The sequence below is a fragment of the Panthera leo genome, chromosome C2 (genome assembly GCF_018350215.1).
Source record: "Panthera leo isolate Ple1 chromosome C2, P.leo_Ple1_pat1.1, whole genome shotgun sequence".
Lineage (NCBI taxonomy): Eukaryota > Metazoa > Chordata > Mammalia > Carnivora > Felidae > Panthera > Panthera leo.
Window position 1 is genome coordinate 128,794,919 of NC_056687.1, and position 14,149 is coordinate 128,809,067.

At 36.9% G+C, this 14,149-nt stretch overlaps 1 protein-coding gene across 4 annotated transcripts in view; it reads left to right on the forward strand.

The window, feature by feature from the left end:
- Positions 1-14,149, forward strand: part of TOPBP1 (DNA topoisomerase II binding protein 1) — a 61,447-nt gene that overhangs the window by 22,883 nt on the left and 24,415 nt on the right. For all 4 annotated transcript variants that reach the window (XM_042955308.1, XM_042955309.1, XM_042955310.1 and 1 more), the window contains 4 exons: positions 2,568-2,779; positions 4,228-4,514; positions 10,999-11,172; positions 11,261-11,376. In XM_042955308.1, coding sequence (XP_042811242.1) covers positions 2,568-2,779; positions 4,228-4,514; positions 10,999-11,172; positions 11,261-11,376 — 789 coding nt within the window. The remainder of the gene's footprint in view (positions 1-2,567; positions 2,780-4,227; positions 4,515-10,998; positions 11,173-11,260; positions 11,377-14,149) is intronic.

Consider the following 14,149-nt stretch of genomic DNA (forward strand, 5'->3'; position numbering starts at 1 on the left):
TCACAAAAGGTGCCAGTAAGTCTGGAATATGGTCAGACCAGATAGCAAGGACTACTAAGGAAGTTGTGTGCAAAGGACCTCCACTAGCCAAAGACAGGAAAATTTATGTGTCACCAGAGATCATAATGGCAGTGGATGCAAACACTTCAAATAATATTAAATGAAGACTTTATAATGACACCAAAGAAAGCTAATTGGTCATGTTGAAAGATGCTAGGAAACCAGCTCTTTTTTCTTTCTTTCTTTCTGTCTTTCTTTCTTTCTTTCTTTCTTTCTTTCTTTCTTTCTTTTTTTTGTGAGAGAGAGAGAAATGAGGGTTACTCGATGTGGGGCTTGGGCTCACCTGAAGCAGGACCAGCTCATTATTTTGAAAGTGTTAGATAAAGAGAAAGGATCAAGTATTTATCCAGTCTTTCCTATGTAATCGGTATCTAGAGTACCATAATAACGGATAAGAGAGTTTCCCTTTCAGAGGTATTCCAACAAATAAATGAAGGATAGGGTTATAACTCATAATATCATATATGATATATATGATAGCATCGAGCCTTGAAAATCAGTAATCACATAATAAAGAGGAAAACAGACATTATATGTCTCTTAATGTAGAGCACAGTGCCACCTTGAAGTGGCCTTACCACAGTGATGTGACGTCAGTCTGATGAAGCCTCTAGATTCAACTACTGATTCATAGGAAGTAGGAGAGTAGTATGTTAAACTAGAGCATAGAATGCAGTCAGCAAAATCAGACTTGGAGATAACCTTATGTTATAAATAATACAGTGTCTTCACAAATACACATTAAGAGGATAGGGAAAAGGACGAATCCTATAAGCTAAAAGACCAAAACAAGCAAACAAACATGTAGGGTGCCTGCGTGGCTCAGTCAATTTAGCATTAAGACTCTTTGATTTCAGCTCAGGTCATGATCTCACAGTTCATGAGGTCAAGCCCCATGTTGGGCTCTGTGCTGACAGTGTGGAGCCTGCTTGGGATTCTCATTCTCTCTCTCTCTGCCCCTCCTCTGCTTGCGCACTCGCTCGCTCTCTCTCCCTCTCTCTCTCAAAAATAAACTTTACTTATATAGATGTAGTGTTTAAGGATGCACTCTGTGATAAAACCTAGAAGGTAAAGAGTGATTACCATAAATATCCAAATAGTGGCTACTGTTATTAAGAAGGGAGGGATGGTGGGGTTGTAATTGAGTAAGGGACATGTTGGAAAGGTTCTGGAGTGGCTGGTAAGATTCTGTCATCTGATGTAGGTGGTAGATACAAGGGTTTTCACCTTATAATAATGCTCTAAATTATATATTTCCTTTTTTGTTGTGTCCTGCATTTGAATTATACTAAACAATAAAAAACGTTTAAAAAAACCCTGAAGTTGCATGGGGTGCGTAGGAGGCTCAGTCAGTTAAGCATCCAACTTCGGCTCAGGTCATGATCTCACGGTGCCTGGGTTCGAGCCCCACGTCGGGCTCTGTGCTGAGAGCCATGAACCTGGAGCCTGCTTTGGATTCTTTGTCTTCCTTTCTCTGCCACTCCTCCACTTGTGCGCGTGTGCTCGCTCTCTCTCTCTCTCTCTCTCTCAAAAATGCATAAATACTAAAAACAAAACCCTGAAGTTGTAGAAAATCTAGAAAGTAACAATAGCAAAAGAATGAGATCAGACTCCATGGGGTAGACCAAAGCAATACTCAGAGAAAAATGCAGTAAAATGGCTATGTAGGAAACTAATACACAGAAACCATTGACATTCGTACAACCAGTTAGAAAAGCTAATGAAAGCTAAGGTTACAATGAGAGATAAAATACCAACAGATTTAACATGAAACTTGGAAGACTTATAGAAGCTTATAAAACTCTATTAAGGGAACAATAGAAAAGATACACATGTTCTTGGAAAGAAGATTATAAAGTTTCTATTTCCCCTACATTGATATATAAATTTAACATCCCAGTAAAAGTGCCATCCAAAGTTTTTAGGGAGGGCAATAAGCAAGCATTCTTAATTTCATTAGAAAAGGTTAGAAGCAGAAAAGTTGTGAGCACACATTGGTCTCTGTGCTGGGCATGGAGCCTGCTTGGGATTCTCTCTTTACCTCTCTCTCTCTCTGCCCTATCCCGCCCCAAAATAAATAAACATTTTTTTAAAAGGATATCAAATGAGATTATGTGTGAAGATGCTTTGGGAAGACATAGTGAGCTAGAAAGATGAGCAGTCAGTTAAGCATCCAGCTGTTATTCATAACCTTTCTATGCTCCCTAGTTCCATGTCTCCTTTTGGGAAGAAAGGCCAAGATGGGTAGGTGAGACTAAGGAGGTAATTTTCCTGGTTAGTTCTTGAAAGTCTAGTTTAATTTGCTAATGTTATTATAAAAAGTTTTATTGTAGCAATGCATTTTTACCTTGGAGTAAGCATTTGTAAGAGGATTCTTAAGTGTATCAAATTTTTATCAGCAAGTATGATCTTAGAACGGTAACAACAGTTGTATTAGAAACTTTCTTCTTAGTTTGCACACTAGTTGTATATATGACCATTTGCTTTTATTTAAATATACTTTTCAGCGTTCAAGAATACTTTGTTCGCAAATCCAATGCAAAGAAAGGCATGTTTGCCAGTACACATCTTGTATTGAAGGAACCAGGTGGTTCTAAATACGAAGCTGCCAAGAAGTGGAATTTACCGGCAGTCAACATATCATGGCTATTGGAGACTGCTAGAACGGGAAAGAGAGCAAGTGAAAGCCATTTTCTGATTGAAAAGTCAACTAAAGAAGGTTAGTACTTTTGTTCTTTTGTATGTATTTTTACAATTTGATGGTTCCTGGAATATGAATGTGCCAAAGCTTGTTTTTAGGAAAGTTCATTGAGTTTTGCTTTCCACATCGCGTGTAGTGCATATGATGTTGAACATTCCTTATCGGTTGGCAAAATAAACATGTTCATAGCACAGATGTTTAATTTGTATCTGCTCTCCACTGTAGGTACTTTCTGAAAGCTGGAAGATACAAAACAACCTTCTAGCGATCTAGGGTCTCAACGTTTGAAGCCTTAAGATGTGGGCTCGGATCCCATTTACTGTTCCTTCTGTGGCTCACACTGACTATAATTCATGTGCTCTCTCTTCCTCTCCTCTTTGGACTTTTACATTTTTTCTCTAGCCTACTTCGTGCTTACCTCTTCATCCTTATCTTTCAGTTCTCAGCTGGAATGTCACTTTCCCTGGGAAACTTCCCTTAATCCACCAAGTACAGCCTTTGGCCAAAACTCCCTTCATTATGCCTTTTATACTTCTTATCCCAATATCCTAATTCTAGTTTGCTTTTGTGTCTTCCCACTCATTATAAGCTCTGAAAGGGCAAAAAATATGCATGTCTTGTGCATTATATATTTTTCCTTGGCTAGCACTGGGCTGGCATGGCCTAGCCATCTAATTGTTTTTGTTAAATATTGAAAAAAGATAAGCGGATGGAAAGACACAGTAGCTTCTCTTCTAAGGTGATGGCATCTCTGTGCAAACTTCAGGGTCAAATCAGTATCTTGGGATTAGCTCTCAGAGCCATTACTTACCCATACAGACTGGAAATTTTACAACTGAGGCAAAGTGATGTTTAGGACATATTAAGATTTCACTAAGGACTTTCCAAAAACTCCACTGTATTTGTTAACTCAGAGTACACATAATTGGGATTTTTTTTTTTTTAACTCTGCCATTGACTTAAGATGACACTTAGATAATTTTTGGCAAATTGTGAGCTTTATTGAGAATATTTCAAGTTAAACAAGATGAAATAGAAAATTTCATTAATTGTTTCAGCTGATGTGCTTTGTCTAATTCAACATAGATTTTAATACATCATTTTGTCTTGTTTTGTTTTTGAAAAGTGGGCATATGGGGTCACTTGGATGGTTCAGTCTGTTAAGCGTCCAGCTTCAGCTCAGGCCATGATCGCACAGTTTGCGCATTCAAGCCCCATGTCGGGCTCAGCACTCTCTGCCCCTCCCTCTCTCCCTGTCTCTCTGCCCCTTCCCCCCCCTCACACTTTATTTTTCTCTAAAAATAAACGTTTAAAAAGTGGGTATATATAACTTTGTGGTTTAAAGTATACTTGAGAATTCATGTGAAAACTAACAAGGTATAAAAGATCACTTCAGGTGTGTCTCTTTAGAGACAGGTGATGACATTAGTGGCTTACATTTGTTTCTTTTCGTTTTAAATCTCTAGAACAAGGTTTGGAAACTGAAATAACAAACAGGGTGAATGTAAGCCCAGATACTGCAGAGCATCCTGTCACACACCTGGACACTCACAGGAAAACAGCCGTTACACCTTTAGATATGAACAGCTTTCAGAGTAAAGCTTTCCATGCCGTGATCTCCCAACACACCAAACAAGTGTCTGTGTCCCCACCAGTAGGACAGCCACTTCAGAAGGAGCCCTCCTTGCATCTGGATACACCATCAAAATTTCTGTCCAAAGACAAACTCTTCAAGCCTTCCTTTGATGTGAAGGTAACGTTCATAGAAAATGGTCCTGGAGTTAACAACTTCGTAGTGTATAAAGTTAAAGCTCCAAATTCTGCATCACCTCTAAAGTTTGTAGTAGTAAGTTTTGTAGAGATATTGGAAGGTAGATTCATGTTACTGAGTCCCACCGTATACTCAGGGTTGAGATAACAACTGGAGGTAAAATGGTGTGAAATCAGGACTGGGTTCAAGTCCTAGATCTGTCATGAACAGTGTGACTCTAGACAGATCATTTGGCATATCCAAGCATAGGTCTTTTTCTTTTGTACAAAGAGAATATCACTTGCCCTGAAAACTCACAGATTTATCATAGGATCAAATGAAATGGTGTGATGAAATAATTTTATAAATCCTATAAACACATTGCTACTTATGTTTCAATTCTAGCAGTGCACTTGGTGCTTGCTTTCTGAGAATGTGTCTATTACCACCTTATTTTGCAGTCCTTTCCCTTGAAAAGATGAGTTAAATCTGCTTCTTTGTTTGATCTCCTGAGCACTTGGAGTATGACACCCTTTCTAAAAAAAATTCATGCACAAATCAAGATCTCATTTGACAATAATTGGTTTCCTTTTATTCCCCAAAGATGATTTTCTTTGTTATTCCTTTAACAGCTGTTGGCCTTTCAAGTGGCTATTCCAATCGTTGTTTATGATTTTTTACTTTTTATCTATGAACCTTTGCACAAGTATAGTTATTACTCATATATTAGAGTTTGCTGATAGGGTATTAAGAAACAACATTCTAATAATTTTTACTGGTGCGTTTTGGAGTAGGCTTATAAAGTTTACAGGTTGTTCATCTTCAGAAAATAAATATGCATTGATATTTGGACAATTTTCACCAAGCAAAACCTTTGCTGAGATCTCTTCTAAAGTAACATTTTGTACTGTGATTAGCACTGCTTGTTATGCCTTAAGAAATAGAGGAAAACCACTGGTTTGATATCCGAGATCTAGAATCAGGCCTCTGCTTTGTTTCCTACTTCTTTCAGCCTCTTTAGGCTCCATCATCCCCATCTATAAAATCATGAGGTATATTTAGATGGTCTCTCAGGTCTTATAGCTCACAGATTCTTTGAATAGTAAATGAAATGTTATTAGTAGGCAAGACAATAGAAGAAATATTCCCAGTCATTGAGACGGTTCTTCTTTAGATACCTTTCAGAAAGGTACAAAACACACTCAAAGGTTTTATTGTTTAGAGTCATAGTTTACTTAGCAATGTTTTTCTCTTTCTTGGGGCGGGGGGGAGGTTTGGTGGTTTTTGGTGATAAAATAGTGCTTCATCTTAAAATCAGTGGTTCTTCACATTGACGTAACATGGTATATTGAAATTGTTGCTCTGAAAACAGAAGAGCCCATGGAATAATTACAAAATTGAACATATGTTAGGCCTCACATTTTAAAAATCTCCTATATAAACTTAACTTTTAATTGATATACATCAGAAAAGTACAACAAATGTGCTGCTAAATGAAGTCAGAGTTAACAGCTGGGAGGCCACTGTATATGTTCAGAAAGAGATCACTGCCAATGCCATAGAGCCTCCCTCATGCTGCTCCTCCTTACTGTTTTCTCCTTACTTCTAACACTGTAGCTTTGTTATGCTTGTTTTTGACTCTTAAATATGTCGAATTATAATATGTATTCTTTTGAGTAATTTTTTTCCTTGAGCCTTCACTTGAAAGCTGTGTCCATTTCCCTGTAACTGCATTTCATTGATTTCATAGGTGTGTAACATTCCATTATATGGACATGCCACAATTTACATATCCATTCCACTGTTGGTGAGCATTTAGGTGGCTGCTAGATTTTTGGTGTTACATAATGTGGACATTCTTGTGCATGTCTCTTGGAATATGTGTGCATGCATTTCTTTTTGATATATGCCTAAAAGTGAAATTGCTGGGTCATATTTCAACTTGAGGGGAGACTGACAAACTGTCAAAGTGGTATACCAGTTTATACTCCTACTAGTAATGTTTGAAGCACCCAGCATTCCCCATCCTTGCCAGCGAGGAATTATAAGTTGAGGTTTTTCTAACTTTTCACTTGGAAATAATTTCTAACTTACAAAAAGTTGCAAAATGAAAATACTAGAAGGAATACTCATATACCAATTGTTCAGAAATGGAGTTTTCATTACTTTCCAGATGGAAAGACTTTGTTTTTAATTTCTTATTACATTGTGATCAGAGTGTTTATTTCTGTTTCATAGAACTTACTGATTTTTTATGTGTATTCCCTGTCATATCAGTATATAATAACATTTCTTGATTTTTGAGAACATTTTGTGAGAAGATATATTCTCTATCAGGGATAGTTTTTGCTACACACACACACACACACGTATACACGTATACACACACATACATATATATACACACACACACACACACACACACATATACACAAACACACACCCCTGAAGATCAGACTTTACTGATTATGTTGTTTAGTTAGATCCTTTATAGTCTCTCCTAAATTTTTTCATTTAACCCATCTCATAAGTGGTATTTTCAGGTTTCCTAATATGGCGTGTTTCTTTTTTTTTTCTTGCATCACATGTGGTTTTGTTTTAGATAGGTGATTGCTATGTTAATTAGTACATAGATATTTGTAACTGTTGGTGTAACTTGGAATGTGTCCTTTGTCTCATTTAACACTTTTTGGCTTGTGAAGTCTACTTTGGTATCAGGATTTCAATCCCCGCTGTTTTATTTTCTTTGCCTTATAAATCTGTGCGTTCCTTTATTTTGGCCTCTTTGGATTGCTGTGTTTTAAATGTAGAATTAAGCATAGAACTGAGTTTTGCTTTATGAGCCATTTTGAAAATTATTCTCTTTCAACTGAGGGACCTAAGCCCTTTCACATTTAATATGATTTATATTTGGTCTCAATTCTGTCATATGTTGTAATTATTTTATATCACGTATGTGTGTATACTGTGTGTTTCTTCACATATTGTGTCCTCTGTTTTGGGATTTTTTTTTTTCTTTTCATATTTAGGAAAGGATTTGTTAGTTTTATTCTTATGGGGCCCTTAAGCCCCCTTCTTACTTAACCTTTTGTCAGTTTTAAATTATGTTTTGACCCCTACTTATTGCATCTGTTGCAGTCAATGATCTTATTCTGTTTCTCCATTTTCTCTCTTCCACTGTTTTTAGTTATGTTTTTCTACTTTGTGAGGAAATAAAATGTTTATATAGTTTTTCAACCCATGGCCCTCACCCTTGTTTTAATCTTAACCCTACAATCAAATACGTGAAAGGCTTTCTGTCATCTTTTGGTAAGATGAAATTCATCCTCTAATAGAATACTCAGGAAGGTCACATGTGTGTAGTAGTTCCTGAGTTGTGCACATTCAGAACCTTTACCAAGGCTTTGATTATTCGACAGGTTGTAGTGTTCTTGGTTTGCATTTTTGTTTTCGTGAGTTTCCTGAAAATGCTGCTCTGCTGCTTTTCTTTGTGTATATTGTTTTTGAAAATCCTGATGCCAGTCTACATTTTTTTGTAAGTTATTCCATCTTTTGTGCCTGAAGGCCATGTGGAGTTTTCTTTTACAAGGATATGTCTAGAATACTGATCATTCTCCATCAGTTTTCCCTAGAACATAGCAGGTTTTTAAATGTTTGGAATTTGGATCCTTCTCCAAATGTTTGGTCTGAGAGATAAGAAGAATGGAGATGCCAGTCAGCTGAGTTGAATGGAATGGATTGGGATCAGATCAAGAGTTTGTATTTTGGACACATAATGTTAGAGATGCCTGTTAGATATCCAAGTACTGTTGTCAAATAGTCAGTTACATGTAGAGCTTGAAGTTTAGGTAATGATCTGGACTAGAGAAAGAAATTTGGGAGTTGAGGTTTGTAGGTAATATTTAAAGCCATATAAAATTTAGATGCCAAGAGAGCAGGAGAAGAAAAAAAGTCCAGGAATACTCTCGGGTTCACATTTAGAGGATGAAACAGCAGGGGCGACTGGAGAAGGAGCCACCAGTGAAGGGAGAGAAAGCCTGGAGATTGTCTTAGAGGTCACATAAGAAAGTATTTGAGGAAGTAGGGGTTAACTATTCAGATGCTGCTGAAAGTCAAGAGAGGTAAGAATCAAAAATTGGCCATTGGATTTAGCATTATGGAGGTCAGTGGTGATCTTAACAGGAAGAGTTTTGATGACGTGGTATAAGTGCAAGCCAGTGTAGATTCATACAGGAATGCAGAAGTTTGGAGACATTGGATATAAACTATGCATTTGGGGAATCTCACCCTGTAAAGGGGAACCAAGAAATGGGGTGGTTGCTGTAGGGCAGAGTAGAGTTAAAAGAAGGTTGTTTTGTTTGCAAGATCGAAAAAATAACTGTGTGCCAATATGGCCAATCTAGTAGATCCAGTTGATGATGCAGACAAAACGGGAGAATTGCGAAAGCCACATCTCTGAGCTGGTGCGTGCTAGGAAGTACCAGAAAGCAAGCAGTGTTAATGGCACAGGTGCAGAAAGAAGGTAGATGTGGTATGGGAGGTTCTGATTTTTTTTTTTTTTTTTGTATGAAAAATCCTTTGAATGCTATATAGAAACCTTTAAAAATTTTTAGCAAATAGAAAGCCTTACCATGTTCTCACAAAAAAGATTAAACATTGTAAAGATCTATAAAGATAATATAAATCCTATTAAAAATGCAAGCAAAAAGAGTATTAAGAATCTAAAGAATAACTGAGGGTAAGCACTAGCCCTAATAGTTATTCATACATCGTATGAAGTTGCAGCAATTTAAGGAGTGTGTTATCACATGAGTACTCAATACACAGGATTACACCCATAGTTAGGAGAATGTATTATATGATAAAGGGGGCATTCAAATCAGGCAACTGGTTAACATCTGAGAATACACTTGGGATGAGAACTTAACCCTTACCCCTTATATCAGAATAAATTTCAGAGGATTAGATATTATTTACATACACAAAATGAAGGCATAAAAATTATAGAACAGACCTTGAGAGAGTCAGTTTGTTTTTCAGTAATCCCACCATTAGGAAGTCTTTTCTAACTATAATATATACCCTTAAGAAAGTAAAGGATTCTGGGGTGGCTCATTTGGTTAAGTGTCCGACTTCAGCCGAGGTCATGATCTCACGGTTTGTGAGTTCGAGCCCCAGGTGGGGCTCTGTGCTGACAGCTCAGAGACTGGAGCCTGGTTTGGATTCTGTGTCTCCTCTCTCTGCCCCTCCTCCACTTGTGCTCTGTCTCTCTCTGTCTCTCAGAAATACGTAAATGTAAAAAAAAAAATTTCTTTTTAAAGTAAAGAATTCATGTGAATCTGACAGCATTAAAAGAAATTCTCCACATTCAACTGCAGATTTTACAAATGTGCAATAAAAGTATTTCAAAATTCTCCATGGCAAAAATTTGACAACAAATTGGAAACAAATATATGTATATCTCAGTGGGTATGTATACATATAAATTTATGCAAATATTTAGGCAAGAGAATAAAAAAAAAAGACAAACCAATAGGAAAAATGGGCAAGAGCTAGGAAGAGATAGCTGTCACAAAAACTTCAATAGAAATATTATACATGCATAAAGATGTTTAATATCATTTGGTATAATAGGGTGGGAAATTAAATTTTTTTAACCTATCAGATGGGCAAAAAAGAAAAATCTGATTACCCACTGTGCTGTCAAGCATGTTGGGAAACGTGCTTCAAGGCTCATGAGAATGTCAACATTATATAAGTTTTGCTTAAATGTTTCCCTTTACTCTTACATGGGAAAAATGGTGTGTGTGCAAGGTTGTTCATTGCATCGTTATACTGGCAAAAGATTGTTAATCTAAATATTCATCAGGAGAGCAGTGCTAAATACAGTCAGTCAGCTGTCTGCATGGAATACTATACAGATGGGAAAGAGGGGCAGCAGCATGGGCCCCTTCCCATGAGGGAACTGTGGGTGGCTTGGGAACAGGAATATATTTTGTTCCTTTGAGGATTTTTCACAATTCTCAGCTCAGTCTGACTTATTAACCTTATAGTTCACATCTTGGTTATATCCATCTTTGTTTATCTGTTCCCTTCCATGTTTTTTGTTTGTTCATTTTGGTTTTGGGTGTCCTTAATTTTAACTGCACCTCCTAGTCTAAGATTTGGCCGAACATGGGTAGCACAGCTGAAAATCTAAGTGTGTTTGTCCCTTTGAACCCATTTGCTGGACAGTACAAAATTATTTTTCTTTATTGTGTTCAGATGCAGATAATATTTCATTTTTTTTTGTTGTTTGGAGGAAAACTGGAGGAGGCTAAAGCTGTAATCCAGTTAATTTTGAGGATTCTCCTCTCTCTCCTCTCTTTACCTCTCCTGTTTCCCTTTCCCTGTACTGTTTACGTTCCTCTTCTTTTATCTCTTCCCTTATCTCCTTATCTCCTCTTCCTCTTAACCTTTCTTTCCGTCTCCCTCACCATACATCTAGGATGCACTTGCAGCCTTGGAAACTCCAGGAGGTCCCAGCCAACGGAAAAGGAAACTGAGTACACCACTTTCAGAAGTCATTGTCAGAAACTTGAAACTTGCTTTGGCAAACAGCTCCCGAAATGCTGTTGCTCTTTCTGCCAGCCCTCAGCTGAAGGATGCCCAATCCAAGAAGGTAGAATTAGATTTCTTAGTAAAAGCAAGTTGTATGTAAAATATTTCAAATAATAATAGTTGATCAGTTTCTTTTATTTTCTTTCCAGGAACAGGAAGAAGCTCCAAAGCCACTTCACAAGGTAGTGGTATGTGTTAGTAAGAAACTCAGTAAGAAGCAGAGTGAGCTGAATGGGATTGCAGCCTCTCTAGGAGCAGATTACAGGTAGTTGACACAACTTTCTGTTTGGTACTGTTATTGTCTGAACTTATAGGAAAACCTAAAGTTATTGTGAGCATCCACAAAGGAACATTTATTTTTCCTTTTCCTGTATTGTATTGTCTACAGTCTCCAATTAATTTTTAATTTACTACATCCTTGAAAAATACCCTCTTCCATATCAATTCACTTTGATATGTGTATTTCATAGGGTGTAATGCACAAATATTTGAGAACCTATTTTGTGCCACTCACTATTCTGGAAACTTGGGTTCCATGAATTATGAATACAGTCTAGAAGAATCCTTGTCTTTAAGGAGTTTGTAATCTAATAATACAGTTAATGAGATGAGGTCTGAGATTAAGCATATTTTTAGTAGTGATTTTCAGAGTAGAGCCCTGTGAGTAGTGCTAAAGTTTGCTACACTCCTGAATTAAAGTGATCTTTTTTTAAGGATGTTTTGATTTCTATTCATTGTTACTACTTTGGAGACCTGGGTTATCAGATCTGCCCCTCCTCCTGACAGCCAGGCTAGAGACAGGTCTCTAGCACAGATGGTGCGTGTGCCAGGGATCAAGAGGCCCTGGCCTATGCCAGGCAGTCCTGGGTTGATCGTACTCCACTGTCTGCAGTGCTAGCTTTCTTGATCGCTTGTATCCAACCATTTGTGGCAGCATAATGATTGGCTCTTCAAGTAATAGACAGTTGGAGAAATATGTTTGGCTTCATCTTCCCTTTGGTAAGTCTTGTTTTAGTTAGTTTTTTGATAGATTAGATTGGGAGAATATAAAAATAAAAAGTATCTGGGATAGTTATAAGCATCTTAATGTATTTAATGTATCTGTTGTAGAAAAGAAAAGCTTTTTACTTGTTATTATTATTTGTATTACCTGTTTCATATGTTACTATATAATCTTATCGACTGTATAATTACATGTTACAGTATTCGTCTTCCCTTTTACCAGTTGCTGAGTTCTTAGCATGAGCCAAGCTTTGTCTCATTTCATTCTCACAAAAGTCCTATGAGGGTGTATATATTTGTCAAAATTGAATGCTTTCTTTATTCTCTTTGGATGTGGACTTGATATAAGATGTAAAAGGAACCTATAGGACTTGTGTTTTAATAAGACTTAAAATGCCAGTCCTCTCAGTGTGAAAAATAGAATCTATTCTGAAATTCCTAAAAAAGATATAACTGATTTAAAGTTTGCATTAAATCTATTCCTGAAAGATTTCTCAGACTTGGTGATAAAAGAGAGGGAAGAACACTTTAACATGTAGAGTTTACAATACTTAATCCATTCTCAAATAAAACTGTCCTAGAAGTTCCCATCCATAAGCTAGAACAGAACATCCTGAAGAGATCATGACACAGCCTACCACTTCCTACAGTTTAAACATCTAGACCAGATCTCCTCAGCATGTCATAGCATTACCTCTACTAAATGGATTTCACAAATATAACTTAACTACTTTTGTAATTTTATTTTTTTATGTTTATTTTTTGAGAGAGAGAGATAGAGCGTGAACAGGGGAGGAGCACAGAGAGAGGGAGACAGAATCCGAAGCAGGCTCCAGGTTCTGAACTGTTAGCACAGAGCCCAACACGGGGCTCAAACCCACAAACTGTGAGATCATGACCTGAGCCAAAGTCAGACACTTAACCAACTGAGCGCCAGGTGCCCCAACTACTTTTGTAATTTTAAAAACTAAAAGTCATCAGAAGGCACGTAATCATAGGATATATATTTAATATGTAAATGCCTGTGCCTGATGACACTAGAAGAAAACAGAGTATTCTTATGTTTGCATACATATGTAAAATCACTTCAAACACTATAGCCACAAGGCTGAAACCGATGTAGAGACTCTGATACCATGAGCAGCATTTCTGTTGGTAACAGGACTTTACCAAGAGTTGTTCACAGTTTGGCAAAGTTACAAATTAAGCAAAGTACAGTCCTCCATCAATTACTTAGTTGGATGTTTGGTATATTAGTGTATATTAAAAATGCAAAAACAAAAAAAAACACTTGGGCTTGTAAGTAAAACAGGCTTCTAGACTCATCTAATTATAAACAAACTTTTTTTTTTTTTTTTACATCTGTGAATTTGTGTCAAGACATTAGAAAATCATGTAAGACATGGGATAATTGTATATATAACTATACTTCAGGATTTCTAGCATCCCTCGACTTTACTGAATGCCAGTAGCACCCTCCATCATATAAACACATTATTGTAACAACCAAAATCACTCCTACAAATCTACACAATAGCTTGTAAAGTAACAATTTTGCTGAAAGCACTGATCTAGACCAGAGGGTGGATCACAGCATGCCTATTAGTTTACCTATTATCTGTGGCTGCTTTCATACAAGGCAAGAGTTGAGTAGTTGGAAAAAGAGATTTTCGCTGCAAAGCCTAAAATAATTATCATCTGGCCTTTTAAGAAAAACTTTTTGGGGCACCTGGGTGGCTCAGTCTGTTGTGTCTGACTCTTGATCTCAGCTCTGGTCTTGATCTCAGGGTTGTGAGTTGAAGCCCCGTGTTGGGCTCCATGCTGGGTGTTAAGCCTACTTTAAAAAAAAAAAAAAAGAAAGTTTTCTAATCCCTGGTCTAAACCATTTATAACCATTGAGAGTCTGTCCTTGAAGGATCTCTGAGGACTAAAACCCATAGTTTCTCTATTATCACAGTGAGTAATGAAGCAAGATGAATCAGGCAAAAACATTCTTCTATTTTTAAAATTATTTTTATGATTTATTTACATTTGTA